The sequence below is a fragment of the Eptatretus burgeri genome, chromosome 10 (genome assembly GCF_056783735.1).
Source record: "Eptatretus burgeri isolate ZD-2024b chromosome 10, Ebu_testis_v1, whole genome shotgun sequence".
NCBI lineage: Eukaryota > Metazoa > Chordata > Myxini > Myxiniformes > Myxinidae > Eptatretus > Eptatretus burgeri.
Genome location: NC_140970.1, coordinates 53,305,215 through 53,321,522, shown reverse-complemented (window position 1 = coordinate 53,321,522; position 16,308 = coordinate 53,305,215). Strand labels below are relative to the sequence as shown.

General features: G+C 34.3%; 1 protein-coding gene across 1 annotated transcript in view; it reads left to right on the top strand.

The window, feature by feature from the left end:
- LOC147018588 (synaptoporin-like) overlaps positions 1-16,308 on the top strand; it is a 64,664-nt gene that overhangs the window by 31,081 nt on the left and 17,275 nt on the right. Inside the window, exon 5 of the mRNA XM_085898382.1 lies at positions 2,409-2,606. Coding sequence (XP_085754508.1) covers positions 2,409-2,606 — 198 coding nt within the window. The remainder of the gene's footprint in view (positions 1-2,408; positions 2,607-16,308) is intronic.

Sequence of the window (16,308 nt, the reverse complement as noted above, 5' to 3'; positions counted from 1 at the left end):
TCCATAGAATGGCTCCCCACTCTGGGTTGGTGCTCCTGCTTCTCACCTTGCTCCTTTTGAGACAGTCAAAAACAAGGCCTTTTGCACCTTGTTTATTTTAGACAATCATATTATACAAGCTTACGTCTGACCTTGCTCCTCATGCCCCCTCCTACCTCTGCCATCCCTAAGCCACCCCAGGTCACATGCATTCCTCTAGAAACCGTCATCTGCTCACCCTCCCAAAATCCAGACTAATTGCCCACCTGCATTTATTCATCCCCTTATTCTCGTGATTGTGGAATCATCTCCCTGTTTCCATTTTCTCATTTTCCTCACTTCAGTCTTTCAAGTTTGCTGCCCTATGTTATGCGTTCACCAATGTACATCCATGATCCCTTCGACACATTATTCTTTCCCATCATGTTCCTCTCTGGGACATTGTTACTCTCTTTTGTGTTATTCCTCCCTTCCTTCTTGTGTATGTTTACCGGCACTCCCTACCCCATACCCTTTTGTCGTGTGTGAACCTACTCCCCTTTGTTGTTCAGCTCATCCTCACCCCTAATAGAGACACCTACTTTTATTAACACATGGTCAGCATAGCCTGGAGGAGCTGAGGAGGAGCAGGACTAGTTTGAAGAAAGGTTTCCATGACAAGGTCCAGTTATGAATGGTTGCCATTTGGAGAAACATGTGTTGGAAAATAAACAAATTAAGTAAATACAGTCATTTCACAAAATGACTTGGTTGTTTGGCCATGTTCTGCAGTATATGAACCAACACCAAGCCCACAGGCATGGTGGCAATTTAAATCTCTACAGATTATGAAGAGTGAACAGAGAGCAGAGTATTAGTGCCTGTGAAGAGACTCGTGCATGTCGTCATTGGAGTTGGAGGGATGGCGGACCACACAAAGAAACGATACATTGTTACGGAGAGGCACATGAAGCCAAATGAACTCCACAGAGTTGGGGGCAATCAGTGAAGGGGAGGGTTTGCAAGGAAGAGAGGAACAAACATACACCATGACACCACCACTGGTATGGAAATCAGGCTTGTCAGAGCGTAAGAGGGAATAACCAGAGAGACACAGAAAAGTCTGGGACATGCCTCCTGTGCAAGAAATGATTCTACAGACATCCAATATCTGGGTGGGCTGCAGCAGTCTATATGAACAGATTTGTGAACATGGAGGGCAAACCTCTGATATTGATAGACAAGATGGTGGGAAGGGAAACCACACGCAGGAGAACATTGGTGGTGAGGAGCAGGAACTGGATGAGAGGGGACGAGGTGCATTTTAGATGTGAGCTGGAGCTCCCCCACTGGTCTTGTCACATTTCTGAAAAATAAGTTCAGAAATGCAGAGTTCAACATCTCATCAGAGTGTGTAGAGTCGGTGAGGACTGTACTCATGTATCGGGAGGTGTGACGTACTTCTGAGATTGAGCCGGGGCCAGGGAGCATGTACAAAGTGTTGCAGGAGCTGAAAGGAAAATAGAACATGCCAAAGAATTTTTGTGATGAAAGACAAGGCAGATGGTTGACAATAGGAAAGGTATTATCACCAACACATGGTTAAAAGGAAGACAATATTGCATCACATTCTGACAAGCATCCTTGCCTGCCTCCCCCGTCCCCTTTTTGTATCTTCCATTAAAAGTAAATTCCATGCATACTTTTTTCCTGCTTTAATAATCCCTGTTGCCTAAATGGTATGTCCTGTGCAGGTAGGTGTCCATGCGGTAACTGTTATGCAACCCAAAATTGAAGAATGCTATTGTCAGGAAATTGATGTTGTAGGAAGGAACAAAGAACTTTGTGAACATGACAAGGGAATTGCTCTCTGCCTCACAATATATCCAGGATTCCACAGCCTGGTCCTCAACAACTGGAGTGTTCTGGCTGCTATTCACTTGTGTATGGAGAGATAATAATCTAGTTTGCATGATTTCAAAATGCCATAAGAATCCGTGCAGTTGACAATTCCATCCATCTAGCCTACCTGTAGGCTAGATGGATGGAATTGTCAACTGCACGGATTCTTATGGCATTTTGAAATCATGCAAACTAGATTATTTGCTGGAGTGGACATTCTATATGCTTTAGGGGGGTGGGGAGGGGGCATCCATTTATTGTGCATGCAAACTGTATCACTTATTGAGAACTTTTTCTCAATATCTAAAATGATTGGACTTGTGCAAAATGCCTGAAGGGAATCTTTCATGTGAGGGCTGCGATGTACTACATTAAACAGCATAAAGCAGGAAGTGGGGAAATTAGCCTGTCCGTCGGGGTGGGTTCATTGCGAGCGTATTGTAATCTCAGTAAAAGCCTTGCTCTTTATTTATTTTGTACTTGACATCCACAGTTTTGTGCAGATCAAGTAAATGTCATCATTGCTTCTCCTTGTGCTTGTTTTTCAGGACTTTATTGTCACTGTTGTGTTTTCCTTCATGTGGCTGGTCAGCTCATCAGCATGGGCCAAGGGCATGTATGATGTGAAGTGTGCCACTAGTCCTGGGGACGTGCTTGCATTGGTTCCTGCCTGCCAGCAGCAACCTCCAATTGCACAATGCAATGAGGGACGGGATCCCATCACCTCTGGCCTTAGTGTGTCGGTGGTAAGGGTTTTCTCTTTCTTTTTTTATAATTACTCTTTTAATGTTTTATTCGAAATGACAAGTGAATCACAAGCCACATAACAATAGTGACTTTTTAAAGCTTTCTTGCAATTTACAAACAGGAATTCCTGCTACTCATGTCATGCACAAAAGATATGTACAGACATTAGGTAAGCAGGTGGATAACTTGAAGATCTTGAACGAAGAGTTGGAATGGGGAGCGGAAGTGATATTATTTCATAACTAGGAGGGGTTGCAGAGGGGAGGGGGGGTGTTACCTTATTGATTTATTTTTTCAAACTTTTATTCAAAGCTTAACATACGTGTCCTTTCTCTTGTCTTGCTGTTGGTTTTTTTTTTCTTGCTGATTTATTTTCTAGCTGATTTGATCTTGTTGAGGAAGCCCAAATGCAGAAATACTTGTCAAAAGTTATCCAAAATTCATCCCCTCTTTTCTTATGATATCCTGCAAATCTTCCATATTTCATTAAACAAATTCCTGCATTAAACATACAAGCGGGCACTCCCACCCAGAGGGCAGGGGCACCATTCTCGGCCCATCTTCGGTCTTGAAAATGCACTTTATGAATTTTGCCATGTTTGAATGCAATTTTATTGATCACAACATATCATTATCCATATCACAAGATAAAGGAAGATTATTTGCAATACTGGCTACCACCAAAGGTGGCGCTATTTCCATCACATGTCAATTTTGCAGTTTCAGTGACATGCACGATTGCTCCATTGTAGTAAGATTGTCAACCAGCAACTTTTATTCAGCTTCAAAGTCCAGGACAAATGACAACCAGCAACTTTTATTCAGCTTCAAAGTCCAGGACAATTGACAACACTTAAAGTATAATCATTCCATGATAATCATCAACTGCTCACATCATAATATGTATTCATGAGAAGCTCTACGAAGTATTTCTCTCCACTTTGGGTTGGAGCACTTGCTTGCTATTTGGCACTTTTGATGCTGTGGAGTCCAGAGCTCGAAGGATCATTTTGCATGTCCAAAGAGGATACCGAGGCTCAGGACTTGGTCCACTCCTATCACGACTGCCATATTAGAGGCCTCTTTTGCTTCCAACTGTATTCTGATCTCACATCATTGGCTCTTTAAATCATCTGTCCCACTTTGTAGCTTATTTTAGTGCATTTATTGTCCAACACACCTTTTTTGCCAATTCAGATCCAAATTGACAGTACACTTCCAATCTTTCTGCTCTCTTTTTCTCTTGTTTGTGGAATGACCTATCTTGTGCCCATTCCTGCCCCTCCCCTCATTCGTTTAATGTGTCAGCTCATTATCACTTGGTGTCAAATGCTATTCTATTTTTGAGTTATGCCACTCTTCCTGTGCCAGTTCTACCATCTACTTGCCATTCCCTTCCTTAAGAAGGGTATAACATTTAAAATCAAAGATGGTGCTAGAGCATTACACTTATAATGATGAGTGTTTTTAATGTTTCCATAGCTCACAAGTTTTATCTTTTGAGGAATGATTAGAAAATATGGGGGCTATTTAATTGGAGATTTATGGGCATGCCACAGTGGAGAAAGTTGGGATGTCACAAACTTATTTTTATATATTTCTCAAAATATATGGATGAAAGCTAATGGGTTTATGTCAGGTCAGGTATGGGAGCATACGCTGGGGCAGCGCATCGCTGCGTCCACTTTCCGCCAGTAATCCAGGGGCCTCCGTCTGGCCATCCCCCAGGCAGATGCCTGGCCCATCCCCATCTCTTTGAGATGCTAATCAACCTGCTGTAACCATGAGGCATGTGATCAGCCCATTAGCCTCCTCCACTCACGAGGCTCCTTTGCTGCGAGAATCTGGTGAGCAGGATCAGCATCAGGAAAATGAGCCACATGTCCATACAGCCGCAGCTGATGCTCATGGAAGAAGGGTGAATATACTGATTCTGGCTCACTTTTCCCCATGTAAGTGAATGGGGGATTTTCAGCGATTCATATATTTTTTTCCCCTAAAAATAAACCCCCTTTTTATCCCAAGGTATATTTATTTGTCTCCCCTTTTAACCGAGGGGCACTCTTTTCAAATAACCAATGCAATAACATAAATATTTGTTCAAGCAGTAAAGTCTTAATGTGATTTGTTAAAGGTGATTCTAAATAAATATCTAAAACATGTAAGCCTAGGGGCACTCTTTTTCAAATAACCAATGCATATTGTTTCGCTCACTCATTGAACCGATAAAGATTTGTTCATTCTCAAATTCCTTCAATAGTTTAATTTTCTTTGCACAATAATCCCCATCTAAAATATTTAAAAATAAAACATTTGAATCTTTATATTTTTTAAGATACCCCTTTTGTGCCATTACGAAATGATAAACTTCTCTTAATGCTCTTGTTTGACAACCACCTGAGCCACATATCATTTTGAGATTATCGTAAATTGTTTTTCCATTGTTCAATTGATAACCATCAAAGTTTTCAGTCCATTCAAGGATATTAATTTTTTTCTTTACACCCTCTAACTTACTAGTTTTTAAATTGATTCACTTATTTGTTTTATTTAGCTTTGTTTTAGTTATTTTTTCAATAAGACTTATTTGATATTTTTCATATTCATTATGTTTTCCATTTATATACCAAGACTGAGATTTTCTCCACTCTTTAATTTGATTAATACTTGGTTTGACCATTTATATATTGTGAAAAACACGGCGGTAGCCCTTAAAAACCCTAACCCATCCTCCCATCGTAAAAACACAATCTATTCTATACACTCTATCATATAATATCCATATGGAACATAATCGATTCCATTATCTAAAATAAATCTCTTATCATCAAAGGCTCCTTATGCCTTTTTTTATTTACTTCTTCACTATATATCTTATGTTTATAACTTCTTATTGTATTCATTTGCCTATATTCTTCTTTCTTATTCATCAAACAATTATAGTAATTTCTAAAAGTTATTGATTTCTTTCTTACATATTTCTTTATTCCATGTAGCCTTGTGTTGGCGCAGTGGTTAGGGCAGCGGCTTGGGATTGAAAAGGTCCCGAGTTCAAGCCCCGTTGGGCCACTGAATTAATACACCAGGGGGTTGACTCAGCCTGTCATCCTTCCGAGGTCGGTGAAATGAGTACCAGTGCACTGGGCCGGTGTATACCCCGGTTAAAATAGGTGTACCATATCCCTGTGTCGTAAGAGGCGACCAGGGTCGTGTCAGGAAGGGCATCCGGCATAAAACATGTGCCAAATCACTATGCGGATCATACGGATGATCCGCTGTGGCGACCCCGAACGGGAGCAGCCGAAAGAAGAAGAAGATATTTCTTTATTCCCTTTAACCTCTTATCAATCTGATCACCTTACTTATAAGCATATGCCTTTGCTCTCAATCCAATAAACTCACTCATTACTTTTCCACCCAACTCATCCTTAAACTTACCAATAACTTTTCATTCTTTTTTGAAAATAACTCACTCTTCTTACTAAAATTACTTGTATCATATACTCCAATATTTTTCTTCATATCTTTCTAAACATCATCAGTTTTTATATCTAGGATAAAACTATCAGTGTCCATATACAACAATGAAACATTTTCACCATACTCTTTCTTGAAGCCATTATACAAGTAATCATACATCAATATGTTTGATAAATCAAGAACTGCTGTTCCAATATAAATTGGTTTATCCATTAAAATACTTTCCTTTTCCATATGAATAGCAGAAAAGTTCTCTGAAAAAACCTCTTCTCTCTTAAAACTTGGTTTATTTATCAATCTAGAAGCTTCTTTCCAAGATGTTGCAAATCTAATATTTTGCCTGTTTCTAACATTCTCCATTGTCTTTCCAAAGACAGCATTATTCATCAATTTATAGAATTCCCCTTCAAATTTTACTTTTGCATTTGTTCTCATATCTGTATTGAATTTAATATACTTTTTCATCCAAGGACTTTGTTTAAATTTTAAAACTCTATGAATTTTAGCTACTCTCAATCCTTCTCTCAAAAACTGTTTCAAGCTTCTCTGATGCAAAACATATCCCTCTTTATCATAGAATGTTGTTAATAACTTTTCTGTTGATTTGCCTTAAGTATTAAAACTTTTATGATAATCACTTAACCATTCTTTCTTTGGGGTTTCTTTCTTACATGCAAAAGGAAGGTCTTTATGCTTATGATGAAGATCACTCGGGTACCTCAAATCAACTTCAAAATAATAACCTTCTTCTTCCTCATTCAATTCCTCTTGAGAAGAAATAACAATATTCATCAAAGCCTTTTCATAATCCTTTTCTTCCACCCACTCTAATTTACCATAAGGCAGAGATTGAGACATTGCCCATCCATACAAATTATTAGCATCAAAATACATCAAATAATTACTATCTTTTTCACTCTCATAATTTGGAAGATATTTATTATTTGCTTTAGCATATCTTTTTGAACATACTTGTGATATTCCACCTCTCTTAGACTTCTCAATCATCAAAAGCATATTTATATCACTGATTAAATCTATATCTTGTTTTGTCATTTTCAACATTGCACTCCTAGCTAAACCAGGAGCTGTGAAATAGTGGGCAGGATCTAATCCATAATTTTTATTTTGACAGAGTGATCTAAAAGCTTCAAACACATCAGCGAACAATAAAACATGTTTTTAGATACAAATCATGATATTCTCCAAGGTTCTTTATCTTAAATATTTTGCAAATTTCTTGTGTGTGTTTATATTCCTTATCACTTTTCTCTTTTTCATAAAGGTTATTATAGAAACTTTATTTTGAAGGAAGTCGTGTTTCTTTAAATCTCATAAATGAATCCATATAATCATAAGGATAAATTCCCTTACTTGTAAGAATTTTCGCTTTACTTTGAATTTCATTCCTCGTTTGAATTTCCTCTCATGTTAGAATTCCCTCTTTAATCAGAATTTCATCTTTAATCAGAATTTCCTCTTTAGTTAGAATTTCATTCATTGTTTGAATTTTCTTTATAATTAGAATTTCATCTTCAGTTAGAATTTCTTCATTAATTAGAATTTACTCTTTACTTTGAATTCTCTCTTTAATCTGAATTTCCTCTTTAGTTAGAATTTCCTCTTTTGGAAAGAAAGATTTGGAAAAGACCCTGTGGAGCTTAGATTTGATGCTCGGGTTGCTCATGGTGTTCCCATAAAGTTGTAAGAATATAGAAACCTAATATGAGTTAAATGTTTTGTGAATATCATTTTTGTAAATGAAATATACTTTTGACTTGTGTTTGTTATGGCAGAAATATTCCCTGGTGTTTTTGAAAGTTCATTTATAAATAGATGTGTATCATAGTTGGCGCTGTTGTGAAGAAAGACTGGAATAAAAGAAGGAAATTTATAATTAAGATTACAACAGGAATGAGCAGGACCTCCTATATTTACCAGTAAGATGACAATGATCCCTAACTTGAGACTCCTCAATTTCCTCCTCACAAATATGACATATATTGTTCTTTCTAAATTCTAATTTTTCTTCTTCGGTTAATTTCATCGGTTCATTTGTTGTTTTTTTTCATTAATTTACTAAGTCTTATACAGTCCTTTTCTAATTGTTTTACAAACTCTTGTGAAGCTTTTTTCCACTACAATGTTCAAGTTTATTATACTTTTCTCCAACAGATGATTTGCTATAATAACAGAAACCACAAGGAATATGTTTTTGATATTTATTTGTATATGATTCTTTTGGATTTGGAGAAGCAGTATTTATCTTTTGAAGGATACATTCAAAATCAGTGTATATCACAAATGGGTGCATGATAGATTTATTATAATCTTCAAAATAAATCTTTTCACCAGGTTTAGGCATTGTAATTACAGCTGATTTATGATTACTACAATATTTTGAATGTTGTTCTAATCGTTCTTTTGTATGAAATGAATTAAGACATCGCTTACAAGGATATATTTTTTTGCTGTTCTGAATACCTGAGAAGAGATTAATCTTGATAAATTATTGATGTATGTATCATGTGAATTCTTTCCAACACTAAAATATTAAAGATCAATGTGTGTTTCTTCATTTTTATAGTTGTTTGAATTTTTTTATATTTGAACTTTGTTTGTATCCGTTAATCCATATACATTAATAGAAAGATTATTCTTTTTCCCAAATTTAGGAATATCTGTTAGTGGCATTGGGAATTTAAAATCTTTAATGTCCAAGGTATTCTCATATTTCATATATTGTTTTACTCTTTCTGAATTACAATTTGGTGGATGTAAGTGAGCAAGAACAGACCAGAGAAAACATTTATTATCATTGTTCTTAATATTAACAACTGCCTTCTTTAGTTTTATTTCTTTTGGTAATTCAATATAAGAAGAAGCTTTAAGAGGGTTTGATTTTAGAATGTGTATATCTAAAAAGATGATTTTTTACAAATTAAATCCACTTACTCCCACTGTATTATCAACATCCTCCTCTTGTCTTGATAGTTCTTCATAAACCCCACTATTCAAAAAATCTTGAAATGATGTTATAAAATGAAGATCTGTTCTCATATAAGGAGTTTGTTCTTCATCTTGTCTTTTCATCTTCATTTTCACTCCCATATAAAACTTTAAAGTTTTCATTTCTTTTAATGTCTTTTTAATAAGTTTTTCAACATCTGGGTTCACTATTTCAATTGATTCAGCTATTGATGATGGACCAGGTTCTCCAAATTGAAAAGTCCTTATTTTTATATGCCCTTTAAATGCCCCATCAGTGTTTTCAATATAATAGTCTCCCTTTATTTTAAACTCATTTTTCTTGTGTTTTTGTGATTGAAGGTGATTCTTATAACTACTCTTCAAAACATCCTTTGAGCAGATATCACAATGTTTTCTTTCCAACTCAAGAGGAGATATTTGATGAAATATATTAAATGTGTGTTTGTTGGTTCGAAGGTGTTTTTTATAATGTTTATATTCGTGATTACAAACGTCGCAGTACGTTGTATTCACCATATTTATAAAACAAAACTTTGCTTAAACTAAAATTTTCTTGATGAAAATTTCGTTTAATTTATAGGTGAATCTGTGCTTAAAACCATTGTATCCTCCAACTTTTTTCACTAAATAAATGCAATGTTTCAAGACACAAAAGACAAAAGACAATCTCTTCATTTGTAAAAGATACTGAGAAATATATCAAGGATGTAAAATTGAACAAAGATAAATATAACAACGATGGAATAAAAACAATTATGGTAAATAATATGAGTTCTTCAATTTCGTTCAGTGGAAGGGCTTTTAGTATACCTGGAAGAACATCAATTAAAGTATCTCTAACAAAAGTTTCTCCTCTCCTTCTGGCAATATATTCAAAACTAGAAAAAGCAATGAAACAAGAAAAAGTATCAAAAAATAAAAATGTTATGGATGAAGCTTTAGAAAGAAACGATAAGACCATCTGTAATATGCAAGGAGAAATTTGCATTTTTTTCAACAACCCTAAAGATGTAAATCCTGATGAAATAAAGGATGTTAATATATCAGGTGAAATGACATTTCGTTCAATAGTATTTAAGGACCATTTTAAAATTACCTTTAATATAAAAAAATGTAGTTGAATCTGCTCATGAAAAAAAGTATATACATATCAATGATAATGTTGTTTCTACTAATTAAATATGAGTCATTATTCAACTGAAGATTTTGAAGGTTATAATAATTTTATAGATGATTCTGAAGATGAAATTTAGTTTAAGTAAAGTTTCACTTTATAAATATGCGAGACTTCCCTGATTCTCCAGATAACAAATTTGAGAATTGTCCTGCATGTGATAGAGTGGGATTAAACACAGAGTCAAAAGCCTATAAACAATGTATATTCTGTGATTATCTTCTAATTAATGATAATAAAAAAATATTAAAAAAGAAAATAATTCTTTTAGATTTACACCAAAAATGAATTACTTTACAACATTGATTAGAGAAATGAATGTAAAGTATGAGGGTGATAACACAACTTTCCTTACAAGGGAAGAAACTGAATGTATTAGAGAAATGTTCAAAGGATTGTTGTTATATATTATTCATGGATGTGATTTTCAGGCAATATCAACACAAGATATTGCATAAATAAAACAATGGATTATCTTGAAATTTAACCTCAACTTCGGATAAAATATCGAGTTTCGAAAAAAGCCAATAATAAATTAAATAACCTGTTTCCCAAATATATAAATGAATGATTTTTTTTACCCATTTGGGAAAATAAGATAAAATTTAACAATCATAAAAATCTTCCAAATTCATTAAGATGTCTCATAGTTGGTTCAAGCGGATGCGGAAAACCTGCTTACTTTTGAAGATGCTCCTGACTCCCAACTTTTTTGATGATGATAATTTAATAATTTTCACAAAGTCGATAACCGATAAATTGTATAAACCGATAACTTGTATTCTTAGTGATAATATGGATGATATACCATCTCCCCAAGATTTGGATAAATTAAAAAAGAACCTCGTTATCTTTGATGATTGTGTTAATGAGAGAAACCAAACGGTAATGGACAGCGACTACACAAGAGGGAGACATTCTTCATGTAATTGTATTTATCTTAGTGAATCATACTTTCAACTTCCTCGTCGTTCCATCAGAAACAATGCTAATACTGTTATTTTATTCAAGTTAAATTCAATAGATATAAACAATTTTTGGAGAGATAATTGTTCTACATTATGTAGTAAAAGGGAATTTGGGGATTACATGAAGCACACGACTGAAAAATATTAATATATTGTTGTGAAACAAGATGAGATATTAAATGATATTTTTCAATAAATAAATGGATGCGAAAGAAATAGCAAGAAGATTTAAGGAACATGAAGAGTTGGTTTCAAAAGTTGTAAAACAACAGGAAGACATAAAGAAGAAATGCAGACAGAAACTAACGGGTGAAGAAGCATTTGAAAGAAAACAAGAGAAAATTTTTAAATCACATCAAAAAAACTTCCAAAGAAAAAATTGTAGATGTTTCCACAGTTCCCACAATAGGATATACTCCTAAAAAACTTCAAATGATAAAAGATTTCAGTCAAATGACGGAGGAAGAATTAGAGCATATAGGGGAATTAGAATATGATGATGAAGGATTATTTCAACAACTGGAAGAGATTATTCACTCCCCTGTTTATATTGTGAATGCTCTTCAAAACAATCAATATTCAGCTTGATCAAAAATCAAAGCAGGACTCATTCCAACAGAACAACCAGCAATATTTCATCTTGTTCAAGAAAAGGTATTGATATTTAATGATGAATTAAGGTTCTTGGGGTCTGCTCAACCCCCTGTTAAACTAACCCCCAGATTAATGTTTTTTCTCACAAAAGATGGAAGACAAGCTTCAGCTGTGAGAAATGAATCAAAGTATTTTGATAAACCATTGGATAAGGAAAATAATGATGATAGAGTATATATTGATCTGCTGAACTCTGTTGATTATAGCGTTCGTATTTCTGATAAACGTAGCAAGAATGAGAAGGAGAAACACATTATTCAGGCTTTAAGTATTCTTGGTTCAGGTGTTAGTTTTCTTCCAAATGACCCATCGCAATTAGTTAATCGACTGTTATTGTTGTAAGGTAGTAAGAAGGCTGGAAATAATTGTTTTAATGAAGCATCAGCCATTTTAGACCAGTTTACGAACATGAAAATAATTAATAAATCTCAATATAAAGACATTTTATCTCATATTAAATAAGATGAGAAGCACAATCCTGAGTTTTAATTTCACAAAAAGCGACCACACATCTTCATTCCCACACCCATTACAACTTGACCCAACAAAAGAATATGAAGCATCTTTATTGTCCATGGAAACTTATAATACCTTATTTAATATAACTGAGAAAAATGACAAGTTTAGTTATAATCGGGAAAGTGGATACAAAACGATAACAGTCTCACCCGGAGCATATGAGATTTCTCAAATATCTTCCGAAATTGCTCGTCTTCTGAAAGACCAGGGTGATGAACCAAAATATATTGTTATAGATATTCAAAAACATAGTTCAAAATCAACAATTAAACTTAAAAATAACTACAAGGTTGATTTCACAATTCATAATTCATTTAGAGAGTTATTGGGTTTCTCCTCAAAAAAGATTGAAACTCATGGGATGTTTTACAGTGATAATGTCATTCAAATATCCTCAGCAATAAATTCGGTATAAATTCACTGTGATTTGATTGATGGTGCTTATAATGATGGAATTAAAACAAATGCCTAAACATACAAAGAATATTATTATGAACTTAGAAGATAATAATGGGAATGGTTCTCATTGGGTTTGTATTTTTAATAGTCAAGGCAAATATTATTTTGATAGTTTTGGTCTTCCACCACCTGTTGAAGTCATAAAATTCTTACAGAATGGTGTTTATCAAACATTTCAAGTCCAAGAATTAAATTCCAAGTGTTGTGGTCAATTATGTCTATATGTGTTATTTCAACTCAACAAAAATAAAAAAAAATTTATGACATTATTTTTAATGTAATATAAATGACTTATGTTGGTAAAGATGGTTCTATCTTTGGTGTATCCCAAGAACTGGATATTGATTTATCAAATTATTACACAAAGGCACAGGCTGAACGATATAAATAGAGTATAACAAAAAAATTAATATGAAAAATGCTTATGAATTAAAAAATTATCCAAGCCCGACTGACGTGAATGACTTGGTGAGATTAAGCGATTTATCACAATATATATCCTTAAATAAATGGGCGTGTATTCCAAAGATACAGAAGTGTTGATTTTATCTCCAGGTCATACAGAATTCACAGTTCGAATTAAAATAAAAAAATTTTAAAGAAGGGCGTATCGTTTGTATGAGAATAGAACAATGGGGGTATGATATGAATGATTTAGGGTATAATTGGTCATTTAAAATTGACCTAAAAGACCTGGAACAATTAAATCAGTCTCCTCAGGAAGAATATTATCCACTTGGTATGGAGAATGAGTTTTGTGGAGCCACGATTAATAAACAACAAATAAAATAATTTAATAAGGGTAAATACAATAATGGTTTTGCCCGAGTTTATATCATGAAAATAGAAAAAACAGGATTATATATAATAAGTTGGGAATTACAAAATGATTTAACTGTGGGAAGATGGGGCGGTGTTTCGTGTCATAATATTATTCTAACATATATTTCTAATACATAAATGACAGCAAGAAGACTTCAAGAAAATTATCATTTCTGTGTCCAAGCATACCTTCAAGAAAAGAGTATTCGGTATTTTAATAAATATGTTCTACAACATAAGAATGAGGTATTTTCAATAAAAGATTGGCATTATGCTGATGTTGATAAACCGACAACTTTAGATTTAATTAGAATGTTAAATAATGAAAAAATTATAAAGTTAAGAAAACGTAAGGCTCTTTTAGAAATTCAAAAGAAATTTTGTTGGTTTCCTTTTGTAAAAAAAAATTATTTTGGATAAAGGAATAACAAGAAATCCTGATGAATATATGTATGATATTCTATGGGGTGTAAGTGATTCAGGAATAGTAAGGGACGAGGAAGGAGTTTAAGAGAGAGAAGATGAGGAAAAGGAGAAGAGAGAGAAGGAGGAGAGGGAGAAGGAGGAGAGGGAGAAGGAGGTGGAGAAGAGAGAGAAGGAGGAGAGGGAGAAGAGAGAGAAGGAGGAGAGGGAGAAGAGAGAGAAGGAGGAAAGAGAGAAGAGAGAGAAGGAGGAGAGGGAGTCGAGGGAGGAATGAGCGAGAATGAATAAATATGAAAACATGGAAACCAGTGAGATTAAAAAAAGATTGGGGGTATTACAGAAAATAGCTCAACCCACCGAGGAGGAAAACAAAGAATTGACAAGTCCATTCGCAATATTTTCGACAAGACTGTTTTCAAGGACAAGATATCGACTTTAATTAAAGTTTTTCATTTTTATCTTAAATAAATGGAGGAGAGAGTGAAGGCATTTCTTTGGATTCTTTATGTTTTAAAAATTAAGATTCAAATGTGCATGTTGGAAAATAAAACGGTTTTCGCACTCTTTTGGAATTTTTCTCATTAATAAATGAGTTATTGTCTCAAATGTAAAAAGAAAACTGATACTAAAAATATTTCATATTTTACAAGTAAAAATAACGGGGTTATACAAAAAGGTATATGTTCGGTGTGTGGTTCAAAAAAAATCAATTTATCTCCAAACACAAACTCGGAGGAGATATACAAAAGTTTTTATCAGGAAGTAAATTTGCAACTACTGGAATACCAGGGGAATTACATCTACCAGGGTATTCTTTCTGTGGTCCAGGCACAAACTTGGATAAAAGATTACATGAGGCAGACAATCCTAAATCATGGAGCAAACCCATCAATAGGGTTGATGAAGTGTGCATGAGACACGATATTGATTATGGGAATACCACAACTTTGGAAGAAAAGCATGAAGCCAATAGAGAAATGTTGTATAATTTGTCCCTGATACAAAATCCAACCTTGAGAGAAAAAGTTGATAGGTTCATCGTGAAGAAGATGATCAGTGCTAAATTGAAACTTGGACTTGGAAATTCCAAAAACTTGTAGGCTCGAATGATGTCATTATGATTGAAGAGCAATTGGTTGATGAATTACATAAACCAATATTCACAAAGTTTCACAGAAGGAAGGTTTATTCCAAGGAAGTTGATTATATCTGGTCCTTTTGTACGGAAACAATCTGATTTGATTGAATTCAATAATGATAAGGGGTACAAGTATGCTTTAACCGTTATTGATTTGAGGAGTAGATATGCATGGGTTGTCCCTTTAAAAAACAAAACAGGTAATACTCTTATGTTAGCCTTTCAACAGATATTTAATAAAAGTAAAAGAAAACCTTAAAAAATTGTGGACTGATGAGGGTAGAGAGTTTTATAATAAGACATTTATGAATTTTCAAAAAAATAACAGTATTACATTTTCCAGTACCTTTAATGAAGGAAAGGCCGTTGTTATTGAACGTTTTAATCGTACCTTAAAGGAGAGACTATATAAAAAATTCACACAACTCGGTTCACAACAATGGTCATCTTTTATTCAGGATATTGTGGATAAGTATAATGACACGATTCACACGTCAACGAATATGAAACCATCAAAAACATTTACAAAATTAAAATATGAAAAAGAGATTAATGTCAGAAAACCTAAGTTCAAAGTTGGTGATATCGTAAGAATATATAGGTGGAAATCTCATTTTGAAAAGGGTTTTACGAAACGATGGACGAAAGAACTTTTTAAAATTGTTGATGTAATAGATACGGTTCCTTGGACTTATAAGATATATGATTTGGAAGGGGAAGAGATTTTAGGTTCATTTTATTCACAGGAATTACAAAAGACAAAGCTAAGCAGATAATACCCATGGGAGCAATGGGTTGTCCCTTCACTCCCTCCTACTATACACCGTTGTGGGCACTCGAGGGCCAAGTCCGAGGTGTATAACAGTATATAATGTGTGTCAAGGGGGGACGTTCTTAGATCTGTGAACCCCAAACACAGAATCCTCAACTGAATAGTCAAGGCTTAACTTTTGTTTGTTGGTGTGTGTGTGTGTGTGTGTGTGTGTGTGTGTGTGTGTGTGTGTGTGTGTGTGTGTGTGTGTGTGTGTGTGTGTGTGTGTGTGTGTGTGTGTGTGTGTGTGTGTGTGTGTGTG